Raw genomic sequence first — 12,443 nt, 5'->3', positions numbered from 1 at the left:
ACCATTATAAAAATCAAAAAGTCAGATACTCACCTAAGGAGAGGGAAGGCTCGGTCCTAATGAGCCTTCCCTCTCCTCTCGCGGTGCCCGGTCCCGCGCAGGATCCCCCATAGCAGTATTCGACCAGTTCGGTCAAATACTGCCACTTCCGCAGCCGAAGGGAGCTTTCGGAAGCCTTCGGGAGCACTCGGGCTCCCGAAGATGGGCCGCTCCATACTACGCATGCGCGAGCGCCCTCTATGACGCACTCGCGCGTGCGTAGTATGGAGCGGCCCTTCCTCGGAAGCCCGAGTGCTCCCGAAGACCTCCGAAGTCCCTGTGGCGGCGGACGCGAACGGGGGAGCCAGCGCAGCACCGAGGGCACCGGGAGAGGAGAGGAAAGGCTCATTAGGACCGAGCCTTCCCTCTCCTTAGGTGAGTATCTGACTTTTTGATTTTTAAATAGGTAACCACTGGCTTTAAGCATTTTTTTCCATCATAGGTTTTCTTTAATAATGCTTTTTAACTTTTCAGCACAAATGCAATTGCGCATGTGCAAAGTTGCGAGACGAAACTTGTGCACATAGTCACATCCCCTGGTGAAAAAGTTCTGGTGTACCTGATATCAGAGACCTCCCACAATGCCACATCATTTCTCTGTTTAAAGCAATGTTGTTTACTAGTGTCTGTTACACAGGTTGTCTACAGGTAAAATGAATGTGCATGCCTACAAATGACATCATGTGAATAAATTCTGGAATTGAAATCTTAGCTGATAAAAAAATTAATTGGGTTTCTGTTACAGGTACACGTCAAACGTCTGACAGAGCCATACAGCAGTAAATGTAGCAGTGGGCTGAACATAAGGAATTACTATGTAGATGTTTATGGTACTGACTACAGTAGAGAGGTGAGTTTATAGGATACTGAGGAAGGATTGTAACATGACCTATCACCTGCAAATATGGAAATGCTGTCTGATAAAACCGCACACATCACAAGTTACTAAGAACTTGTAGAAAACACTTTTACAGCTCAGGATGAGCAGCAAGTTTCCCTAAAATGCAAATATTTATTTATCCAGGAAAATTATGCCAGCAAAGGAAAGCCACCTGCCAGGGCCAGGCCGAGGCAGAGGCAAGAGAGGCTCCAGCCTCAGGGCGCAGTGTAGGAGGGGGTGCACAACTCACTCCGCTATCATTCCCCTATTGTGTTTGAAGCAGAATAAGAATAAGGAAAGGGGATACATGGCAGTGACTGCAAGCCAGATAACTAGAGATTAAGGTGTTGGGGGTCCTGGGGAGCCTCTTAGTCTAATAGCAATCAGTGTGTGGCGGCTGGGGTGGGAGGGATGGAGGGGCACACTTTGGTGTCTCAGCCTTGGGTGCTGGAGGACCTTGTCCCAGCTCTGCCACCTGCTGCTAATCAGTTAGTTGCCATTTGTGTTCACTAGTCAGCTGTAGGCTAATTAATGGCTAGCTAGTGGCTTTCATTTGCAAGCACACATTTCACTTCCTGAATTGGCTCCCTCCTCTGGCACCTGGTAGTATGTTAACAGGAAGTAATGCATGTATGTTTTACTTTCATTTTATTAATGGCCACGCCACGGCATCTTATTGATGCCGCTGGTCATTGATCACAGGCACTTTGATCGGCGAATAGATACTAGTACACCGCCACAGAGGCTGCAAAATTCAGTTTTTACTATTATTTTCTGAGAGAAAAAAATGGGGCCACAAAGCAAGGAAATAGACATACCTAAACATTTACAAATTATTTAATGGTTATTTAAATTGATAGACACATAATACAAATACACAATTTGAATTACAAAGCCATACTGTTCGGCAATATTAAAAAAAAAAGTATAAATATATAAATAAATAAAGAAGTCAGACTGGATTAGCTGCATGCTTGTTTCAGGTGTGTGATTAATCCACTACTGCAGCAAAAGAGATCAGCAGGACTGTCAGGCAACTGGTATTGTTTAAAAGGAAACCTCCATATCGCTCTAAGTTAAGGTTCACTTTAAAGGAAACCTGAAGTGAGAAGAATATAGAGTCCGCCATATTTATTTCCATTTAAACAATGCACATTGCCTGGCTGTCCTGCTTATCATCAGCCTCTAATACTTTGAGCCATAGACCCTGAACGAGCATGTAGATCAGGTGTTTGTTACTGAAGTCTGAGCTGCATGCATGTTTCAGGTGTATGAGTCAGACACTACTGATGCATGAAAGATCAGCAGGGCAGCCAGGCAACTGGTATTGTTGAAAAGGAAATAACTATGGCAGCCTCCATGTCCCATTCACTTCAGGCATCCTTTAATAAGCCAGCTTTTTGATAAGTCATTGAAAAAGGAAAGTTGTACCCATTTCACAAAAGAATGCACTTAGATCATTAATCATTCATCACTACTGTATATTGTACTATGGTTTCTAAGATCTACTGAACATTTCTGGACCTGACTGACAGCAAAGCAAAGTGCCCGGAAGTTCTGGGCCTGTGTGCTTCACAGCTCTAACTCTAGAAAGTAACATACTGTGTTACTGTGTTTATACATGTCACTAAAGTAAATGAAATATTAGTCAGATTTCCATCATGTTGGGGTCTCTGACTTGCTTTATTTATAATGGTGATGTAAGATTTAAACTGATCATTCTGGATATAGACACAGCTGTGGTATGCTGGTACTGTGTGAGGTGTGAGAGAAATGATACAGACAGCCATTATGGCATTCCTGTCTTCAGTCAAATATGAGATTACATCACCGCATTGCTCCAACGTGTTGGACTATACACTATGTAATATGATGTTTCCAGTCCAAATGCTTGCGGAGTCCCTGACCTACTAAGCAATGGAGCTATAGGAGGAGTTTGACAGTCAGAATATTAAAAGGTCAGTATTGGGAGTTCTCTGGGGCCAGTTTTTCACCTGACCATTGTGTTTGCGGTGCGATGCTATGCAATGCAAAAAAAATATGACCATGGGGCAGAGTGTGCCGCCAAGGTCATGTTTATAGTGCCGCCCCCGCACGCCACTACCTGTGTGATGTACTCTCTGCTGGACAAATGTAACATTTATGCGTCGCCCAATGACTTTCAATACTTATGCCGCTCAGCCCCATTGGCTTGCATTGTTATTGTGTTGCTCTTCTGTAAAACAGTAATGTAACGCACACTTTCAAGGCAAGTGTAAAAGGGGCCTGAAGTTGCACAGGGCATCTATAGAGTACCATGTATAAACCACAGTCGGATGTTACAACAGCAGTTGGTCCAAACAAATGTCTGTCACTGTTTACCTGAGAATTATCAGCTGCATTGGATGGGACAGCTCTACAAACTGAGACTCAATGGCCACACACACCCACACACACACACACACACACACACACACACACACACACACACACACACACACACACACACTACACGTGTCACAGATGGCTCCCAGTCTATATGATGGCCACACACACGCTACACATTTCACAGATTGCTCCCAGTCTGCAATCAATGCTGTATCTACTTCTGTAGATACTGCTTGTGATACTCTCTGCTCTCCTAATAATCCTAGCCCTGGTGGTGGGATTACGTCTGCTCTCCTCTTCTATTGTCGGAATGCAGCATTGCACCTTTCGAGGAACCTTTGGGGTTAGACTGCATGTCCTGCAGATTGATATTGTAAATTATAAGTATTACAATGAGTCCAAATTGCATTCTTCTTTATCTTAACTTCAGGGTCCTTGCTTGATGACATCAAGCGAGGACCCTGAAGTTACAATAAAGAAAAACGCCTGCCAGACACAAAAAAGTTGCAGCTACAGGGAGCACCGGTGCCCACAATCTTGTGGGGCCCAACTAAGTGCTGTTTGGCCTCACTAGGGAGTGTTGGAATTGGGCAGTAATGCAGGGGATGAACAAACACCTTTTGGGCTGGATGGGAGTCATTGTAAACCCCACTACACCCATATTAATTTAGGAGTACGTTGCATTATATCAGAGATGGATTAGGATGTAATGGGGCCCTAGGTAAGGTAGTAGATTTGGGACCCCCTTGCGGTCTTTTGGTAAGCTGAAGTGGAGAGAGGTCAGAGAAGGTAGCAGGTGGGCCCCTTGACACCCACTAGGCCCCAGGCACCTGCCTAGGTTGCCTGGTGGATGATCCTGCTCTGCGTAATATGTGCTATGTGGGTTGCAATAGCAGCCCATTAATAGCACCGCAAATGTATTTGTTTATCCCCCCTCATTACCGCTTGATTCCTACACTCCCTAGTGAGGCCTAACAGTTCTTAGTTGGGCCCCACAAGATGCCTCTTCACCTTGAATTACAATATTGGGAGTCCCTGTGCGGCATTACGCTGCATAGGGTTGTCATAACAACCCAGCAACAATGCCGCCAGCCAGACCAACCCCGATCTTGGTTTCCGTTCTCCCCGCCTGAAGAGAGCCAGAGTGGCCGAGATGTGGCATGCCCACACTATGATGCTGTCCACCCAGTGATATGCTGATAGGCAAGGGTCCCAAAATGGAACATGGATGAGGTGTAAACAGAGGAAAACAGGTGAAAAAGCTTTGTGAATCATGCCCATAATGGTGAGATTGTTTGTCTGCACTTTCTAAAGAAGGGGACCCTCCGTGGCAACAAAAACATTGTCAAGCTTGTGCTGATGATGCAATAAACGGAATACTACATTCATAAAATTGGTGTGCTAACCTGGCTTCATATTCCTCCAATACAGGGGACTGTACTTCAGATCAGCTGTATTTTAAGGCTACACTTTTTATCAGTGTGAAGATCATGATGGCCACACTTGTTATATGACGTTTGTGAAATGGGCCGAAGGCCGTGAAGGGCACCAAGAAGAGACAAGGGGAGGGGTGTGAATATTGGTGGGTCCCCATTAAAGTTTTGTTAGGGGGCCCCATGAATTGTAGTTATACCACTGGGGCACTGGACCTTTTTCATGCTATATTTGAGACTTGTGGCACCACCCACTTTTTTTCAGCACTCCTCCATCCTCATCATCACCTTCCTCCAAGGACCACTAGTTGTGTTTGTCCCCCAGGCCTTAGTCCTCCCTTGATGAATACCTCAAATGCTGAATGCAGAAAGCCAGTTGTATAATAACAGTTTGCTGTGCTGGTGCCGTTATAGCATTACATTTGTTAAAGCTCTAAAAAAAGCAGAAGGAAGTAATAAAGTCTTGTACATCCCTGTGTTTATCTGAACCTGCCATCAGTAAATGCGTATTACATTTGTGTACTTTTACATTTAACCTCAGGCCTGCAAGAAAAGCTGTGCCCAGACCAAGATGATAAGGAACTGTGGTTGCCGAATGTGGGAATTCCCAGCACCCCCAGGAAGCAATGTGCCTCTGTGTAACATCAGTGAACCATCTGTCAGTACGTATACATTCTAATGATCTATATTCTATTTAGGTTACATAAGTGTCTCTTGTAACCAGTGCTTATGTCCTCTCTTGTCAGATAACTGTGTGGAAATGTATGAATATAAACTGTCCCATGACCAGCTGAAATGTCACTGTCCTCTGCAGTGTGAGTGAGTATCAGCAGATATACCAACGCATCATCTTTTATTTCCCTTTTTCATTTTGAGTATTTTTGTTTGTATATTTATTACATAACTATTAATTATTTTATCTATATCAAATAATTAGCATTATTTTAGGCATCTTTTAATGTAATTTTATTTGAATACTCACTCTTAATAGAATTATGGAGTGTATTGATTAATCCATGAATCCTTAATGGATAATACTAGTTTTCTATGCAAAAGGTTTGTTAGATTGCGCTCCTGGACACCAATCCGCTAAATTACACAATATGTGGTGCGCACACTTTTACAACCTGATGCAGGATACAAACATATACATAAATAATAAGCAGCGCTCAGGGCCTGTGTCAGGATCAGACCAAAACAGTTCAATTGGTACCTGGTCAATGTCCACCAATAGAATCCTCTCTCCACAGGTTCCTCTGTTTATGTTCCTCTTAAGGCCAACACATCACATGTAAAAAAAAACAGGAAAATAAGAGACCAATAGTGTAATTGTGTAATTAACAGAGAAGTCCCACCACCATATTCATTATGAACAACTCCAGTGGGTTACTATATTAGTTCAACACCTGAGGTGAGCACTCCGACACTCCCCCTCAATGTCTGCACTAACCCCGCAAACCTCCTAATATCTCCGGAGGCAGGATTGACAGCATACAGGGGATGCAACTAACCAGACTGCATATAAGTCATCAACCATTGTACAAACTAAAAGTACAGCACGTAAGAGTGCACTCACAAGTGGAAACTTGAGTAAAGTGCTATATGTAGAGGTGGGTCCACGGGTGACCACTCACGGAGCTACATTGGCAGAGCTACGTCAGACGCAATTGGCCATACAAGGTGAAGCAAGGCGGGGGCGCAGGGATTTGAAGCGGCTGGCATGCAGAACTGTGCTCATTCATCGATAGTATTCAAATTCTAAATTCTTCACAACATCCATTGTCTGACCAAAAAAGAACACACATACATTGTCCTTCAAAAAGAAAATACCTTTCTGCAGCTGTGCTCACCATTTTACTTTCAAAGTATGCTTTAATAGATCTAGCTTAGGATTGTGAAAGAACTAATTGGTCCTTCTGAAAATTGTCAGTCATAAAATGACCTTCCTTTTGTGAATAGAAAATGGCCATGACTTCTTTCTCTTGACTTGTGGGTCTTGCATTTCTTTGACCATAGAGAACCAGAGTGCTGCCGCTGTAAAGGATGTTGTTTAGAGTCCAGATCAAAGAGATGTAATCATATTCCATCAACGATTTCAGCAACCCAATATGCAAAGAAAAATGGTTTTTAAATTGTCATTTTTTTAGTTTAAAAACCATTTTTTCTTTGCATTTTTAAAATTGATGTTCTTAAAAACTACAAGGTCTTTTTGTAAAAAAAAATTTGGGACTTGTACCCACTATTCTTCTTAACATATATAGTGATTTTGGTGTCACTACCATGTATAGGGTCTTTGCAATTCACTGCCAAATTCGGCAAGAAATTATGCAAAAATTACACATAATTTTAAGCGAAAATACAAATCGCTATACGAAATCAATTGGATTTACAAACCGTAATTACGTCTAAGCGTAAATGCGAAAATGTACGCAGAATTTTGCGTAATCATAATTAGCTGAATACGATCATCACTGCCTTTGGGTAACAGCCAATGGAAAGAGTGACAGAAGGGGGCAGCATCAGAGTAGAGGGAGGAGAGGTGGATCAGACAAGCAGCATAGTTCAGTGGGAAATGGAGAGGTGCCCGCCTGTTGTTTTTTTTGGTAGGCCACAGAGTAGGGCGTTCCAGTAATCAAGATGGGACATGATTTAGAAGCATTTTTGTAGCCTCTTATGTCAAAAAGGGACACATTCTGGAGAAATGTTTGAGATGGAAGTAGCAGGAGGTTGTTAATGTGCTAATATGTGGTTGAAATAACAGCTCGGAGTCTAGACTTATCCGCAGATAGCGAGCTTTAGGAGTTGAGGTTATTGGGCAATTTTCTATATTAACTGTAACTATAGGTAGGGAAGCAGAGAGAAATGGAGGAAATATCACAATGTCTGTGTTGAGGTAACAGGATCACATGAATGCAGAAACAGCAGACAGACAGTCAAGTATCCGAAATAAGTGTAGATAGATTAGGAGCTAAGATGGATGAACTTGAATGTCATCAGAGTACAGTTTATTGGGCTGAGTCAGCCAGGGCTATCTGTTGATTTGGCAAAGGCAAACAGTGGTGGTGTGTTTGTGAAGGGGGGGGGGGGGGGGGCAGATGAATTCATGACAGCAAAGACTTTTCTGAAGTAGTTAGTGAATGCTTTCTCCGGGTCAGTGAAGGGTGACCCTGCTTGTTACTTTTGCTTGTTCTCTTCTCATTTGGAGCTTGAATATTTCAGTGGCCCCTTGGAATGCATTTATCTTTATCATTAACAGGGGTATCATGATTTTTATATTTCTTTTTATTACAGTGATAACGTCTGACACATTACAAAAACAAGTCCCCAGACATGATAACTAGGCCCTGTTCTCTGTAAACCTATCCAATATAGGCCTTGTTTGTACTTACAAAGCTTTACAGTTAGGCCGTTGGGTGGTTAAATACCTCATTACTATTTTTGATGTGTAATATTTTCTACTTAATGGATATTCGAAGCTCGAGGAAAAAAAGGAGGCTTCTTCCAGTCCACCCAGTCCCTGCTGTTGTGCTGCTGCCCCCCTCCGAAAACTTGCCAAGTGCAGTTCGCAAAGAATGAAACTGTACAGTGGCACAATGGAAGGGACTGGACAGACTCAGAGGCACCTGATAGACCAAAGTTCCCCAACCCTGTCCTCAAGGCCCACCAACCGTACATGATTTGCAGGAAACCACAAACATTCACAGAAGAGGTAATTAGTGTCTCAGAAGATCTAATTAACTATTATTATTTATTGTATTTATAAAGCACCAACATATTACGCACTGCTGGACAATAAATAGGGATACATACATTGTAACCAGGGGTGACAGACAGAGAGGTAGCAAACGGTTATACAACATAGCACAAGGTTATACATGCAATCAGGGTATAAAATGCGTTTTACAGAGACCCAGCAAATCAAGTCAGAGTTAGTCCATGAGGAGGGTGTCATTGCTGGGGTAGCAAAATTAAGGACACACTAAGGCTAACAATGTAAAGGGTGAGGCAGGGACACATAAGGTAGGGTTGTGGAAAAGGTGGTTGACCGAGAGAGTTAGAGTGTGGTAGATGTGGGGTAGGCCATTTTAAAGAAATGTGTTTTGAGGGCTTGCTTGAAGGTGTTGAAGGAAGGAGCGAGAGCTGCCCCCACCCTATGGAACTTCCTCCCACTCCCCCTCAGGTGTGCATTAGATTGAAAAATGCGTGGGAAGATCAGGCAGAGATCATTGGAGGACCGGAGGGGGCGGGCAGGTATATATCTGTTGACTAGCTCAGAAATGTAGGTTGGGCAGGTCTTGTGCACAGATTTGTAGGTAAGGCACAGAACCTGAATCCTGAAGCAGATAGGGAGCCAGTGCACGGCTTCGAAGAGGGGAAAAGTGGAAGCAGAGCAGTGGGAAAGATGGATGAGTCTAGCTGCTGCATTCATGACTGATTGAAGGGGTGCTATGTGTTTCAAGGGGAGACCAGATAGTAGGGCATTGCAGTAGTCAAGGCGGGAGATGATGGATTTCCGCAAAACATGCAGTGTTTGTGGGCCTTGAGGACAGGGGTGGGAAAACTGTAGACTGTTGGGGGCTGGAAGAAGCCCAGAGAAGTAAATCTAGACTTTTTCCCCTGCTTCGGGCCTCAGGTTTTCTTTAAATTCATAAAAAAATAAATACCACAAACATTACAGAAAAATCACCATACATTCTTTTTAATAATTAAATTAGTGTTGTGTGTTTATATACTGTATATAGGCAGATCTGTCTCTTATATACTTGAACTGTTTACTTAAAAGAAAACCTAACACAGGATATAGCAGACAGATAACATGCCTTGTAATGTTATTTCTATGATATGTCAGATAATTAGAGATAAGTAAATACTCAGGAAACTGCTTTGACTGCAAATTGTCAGAGCCTGTGATATGTTTCACAGTGAAAACATATGTTGTGATCTCTGAATTTCACACTATGGGCTTTTTTATGATAGAGGAGAAATACTCCTTCCTGAGCTCCCGTACTTGTTCCATCCGCTTGCTGAATCGACTCTCCTTTGGTTATGCTAGGCATGTTAGAAGTAGAGGTCAAAAATTTACTCTGCAAAATTTCCCATCAAGAATTTGTGGCGATAATGAGATAAACATAGTCAATTTAAATACATAATTATTTTGTAAGTAGGGCAATTGCTAAAAGATCCAGGGCATCCCTGGTCACAGAGAAGCAGACAGTGTGTGTTGTGCTATATGTGCTGTGCCAAAAAGTGGGCATGATCCTGATCATAAGCTAAATCAAATGTACATAAACCTAGCAGTGGTGCAATTTAAAGACAGTGGGTCTACCCAGAAAACCTTTGGATGAAGCCCCCTCTTGTTAAAGTAACACTATCAATAACCAAGTGTTCTAAAATGACAATGTACAATTAAAGTCTAAGTAGCTGTGTAAACGTTTCCTGTTTTTTTATGTTAAATATCAGAGGCAAACGCTGTAATTGGTTGTGTGTAGGTTGTAGCTGCATTGGAGCAAATCATTAGCAAAAGGTAGTCTGTGCTTCATTGTTACACAGCCAGTGCCATTCTTTGCATATGAGACTACAGCATGAAAAGCAAAAAAAAGTTTAGTATGAAAAGCCTGGGTGTCAGGTTTCATACATAATTACAAATGTTTATGCTGCACATAACAAGATACATTTCCTCTGCTCTCAGTGCAGACAGCTCTTTCAGAAACACAAGCAGCTGCCAGTGAGACCTGACATCTGCTAAAAGTATAAAATACACACAGGGTTAACAAATGTAGGGAGAGGGATCTCCCTCTCCCCTCATAATTCACTGGTCTGTCACCCTGGTCATCCTGGCCTGTCAGTGAAGTATGAAAGGAATTTGATAACAGTTAACAAAGAGATAAGCAGTGAAATGTGTACATCAGTAGCTAGGAGCACGTCACAAACTATTTCCATCCCATTTAAAAAGAAATGTTAGTCGATAGTGTTCCTTTAAATGAAAAAATAAGGCCCTAGTTACCATACAAACAGCCTTATGAGATGTATCAAAATAGACATTTTCCATAACATTCACTTCTCAGATTGTAATTAAGCAGGCATAATCTGATTATAACAGTCAGGGCTCGTTACCATTTGTGCAGCGCAGGAGCCATTCATCAGCACAGCTCTGTGTTGCATGTGACTCCCCTGAGGGCAGCACTTGCGATCTCATTCATTATAATGAATGGGATCACGGGTGCAATCGCCCCAAAATGCAGGCAACCATGCCCTGCCTTTCAGTGGTGAATCACAGTGCATGTATGGACATCAGAGTTCAGTCTATGCACTCTCTGATGTCCCTGCGATCGTGTTTCCATAAGCGCGGCTGAAAGCGTGCATATGGAAACGAGACCTTTGGCAGCATAGTACCCCAAACACACAATTTAGCAGTGTGTGCACCGTAATCACAATTAGCAGTGTCCCACCTCAAAAAATATACTTAGGTTTTGCGTCCGCGCAAGTCAACATGGTTACGCAGAATTTCCACCCCACACACAATTAGGCATCCCCACAAAATACTGTACAAACACACTGCAGTGTAGAAAAAAAAATAAAAACCCATAGACAGCCTGTCTGCTCAAACATAATTAGGCAGCATTTCACATAAATAGGCAGAGCGTCTGCCAAACATAATTAGACGGAGTTTGATGTCAACCCTCCAAAGTTTGAGAATATCCATTCCAGTGAATATGCCTAATTTGGATCAAATTTTATATCTGTACAAGAAAATTGTGTATCTTTATAAATAACACCTTTTATACATATTTCATCAGTTATGTATTTATTTTTTTTCTTGGTAGGGAAGAGATTTTTGAACTAACACTGTCTTCATCCCAGTGGCCAAGCAGCACATATTTGGTAAGTTCAGCTATCTAAAACATATTTAAATGGACTTGCTATCGGGGCTGTGGAGTCGGTACAAAAATCTTTCGACTCCAACTCCGACTCCTCGGTTTATGAAATCACGACTCCAACTCCGACTCCGGGTACCCAGAATGACTCAGACTCCTCAACTCCGACTCCTTAGTCTAAAGGTAGCCATACACTGGTCGATTTGCCATTAGATCGACCAGCTGACAGATCCCTATCTGATCGAATCTGATCAGAGAGGGATCGTATGGCTGCCTTTACTGCAAACAGATTGTGAATCGATTTCAGCCTGAAACCGATCACAATCTGTGGAGCCGCCGCTGCCGCCTGTCCCCCCCCGCGCATACATTACCTGACACTGGCTCCCGGGCATCTTATCCGCATCTCCTCCACGCTGCACCCGCTCCATCCCGGCGCTTCCTGTGTCACTCCGTGACCAGGAAGTTCAAATAGAGCGCCCTCTATTTGAACTTCCTGGTCACTGCAGTGACAGGAAGCGCCGGGATGGAGCGGGTGCAGCGCGGAGAAGTTGCGGAGAAGATGCGGAGAAGACGCCCGGGAGCCAGCGTCAGGTAATGTATACCTGATCGGATCGGCCGCCGCTAGCGACGCGCTCCCTACCCGCGGGCGATCGAGGGTAATTTCCCGCACGGCGCGATCGACGGACCGATCCGATTTCAGGAGGAAATCGGATCGGCGGGTGCGTTTAGCGCGAACGATTGGCAGCAGATTTGATGCCAGGATCGAATCTGCTGTCGAAACGGCTGCAAATCGGGCCAGTGTATGGCCACCTTAATACTTAACAGGGCTGTGGATTTTGTACAAAAATC

The 12,443-nt window shown here is 43.3% G+C and overlaps 1 protein-coding gene across 1 annotated transcript in view; it reads left to right on the top strand.

The window, feature by feature from the left end:
• The window catches only part of LOC137561523 (amiloride-sensitive sodium channel subunit beta-like), a 59,128-nt gene that overhangs the window by 23,446 nt on the left and 23,239 nt on the right, over positions 1 to 12,443 (top strand). The window contains exons 4-7 of the mRNA XM_068272831.1: positions 785 to 889; positions 5,261 to 5,381; positions 5,466 to 5,538; positions 11,544 to 11,601. Coding sequence (XP_068128932.1) covers positions 785 to 889; positions 5,261 to 5,381; positions 5,466 to 5,538; positions 11,544 to 11,601 — 357 coding nt within the window. The remainder of the gene's footprint in view (positions 1 to 784; positions 890 to 5,260; positions 5,382 to 5,465; positions 5,539 to 11,543; positions 11,602 to 12,443) is intronic.

The sequence above is a fragment of the Hyperolius riggenbachi genome, chromosome 3 (genome assembly GCF_040937935.1).
Source record: "Hyperolius riggenbachi isolate aHypRig1 chromosome 3, aHypRig1.pri, whole genome shotgun sequence".
Lineage (NCBI taxonomy): Eukaryota > Metazoa > Chordata > Amphibia > Anura > Hyperoliidae > Hyperolius > Hyperolius riggenbachi.
The sequence above is the reverse complement of the archived record's forward strand: the minus strand, read 5'-3'. Positions and strand labels throughout refer to the sequence as shown.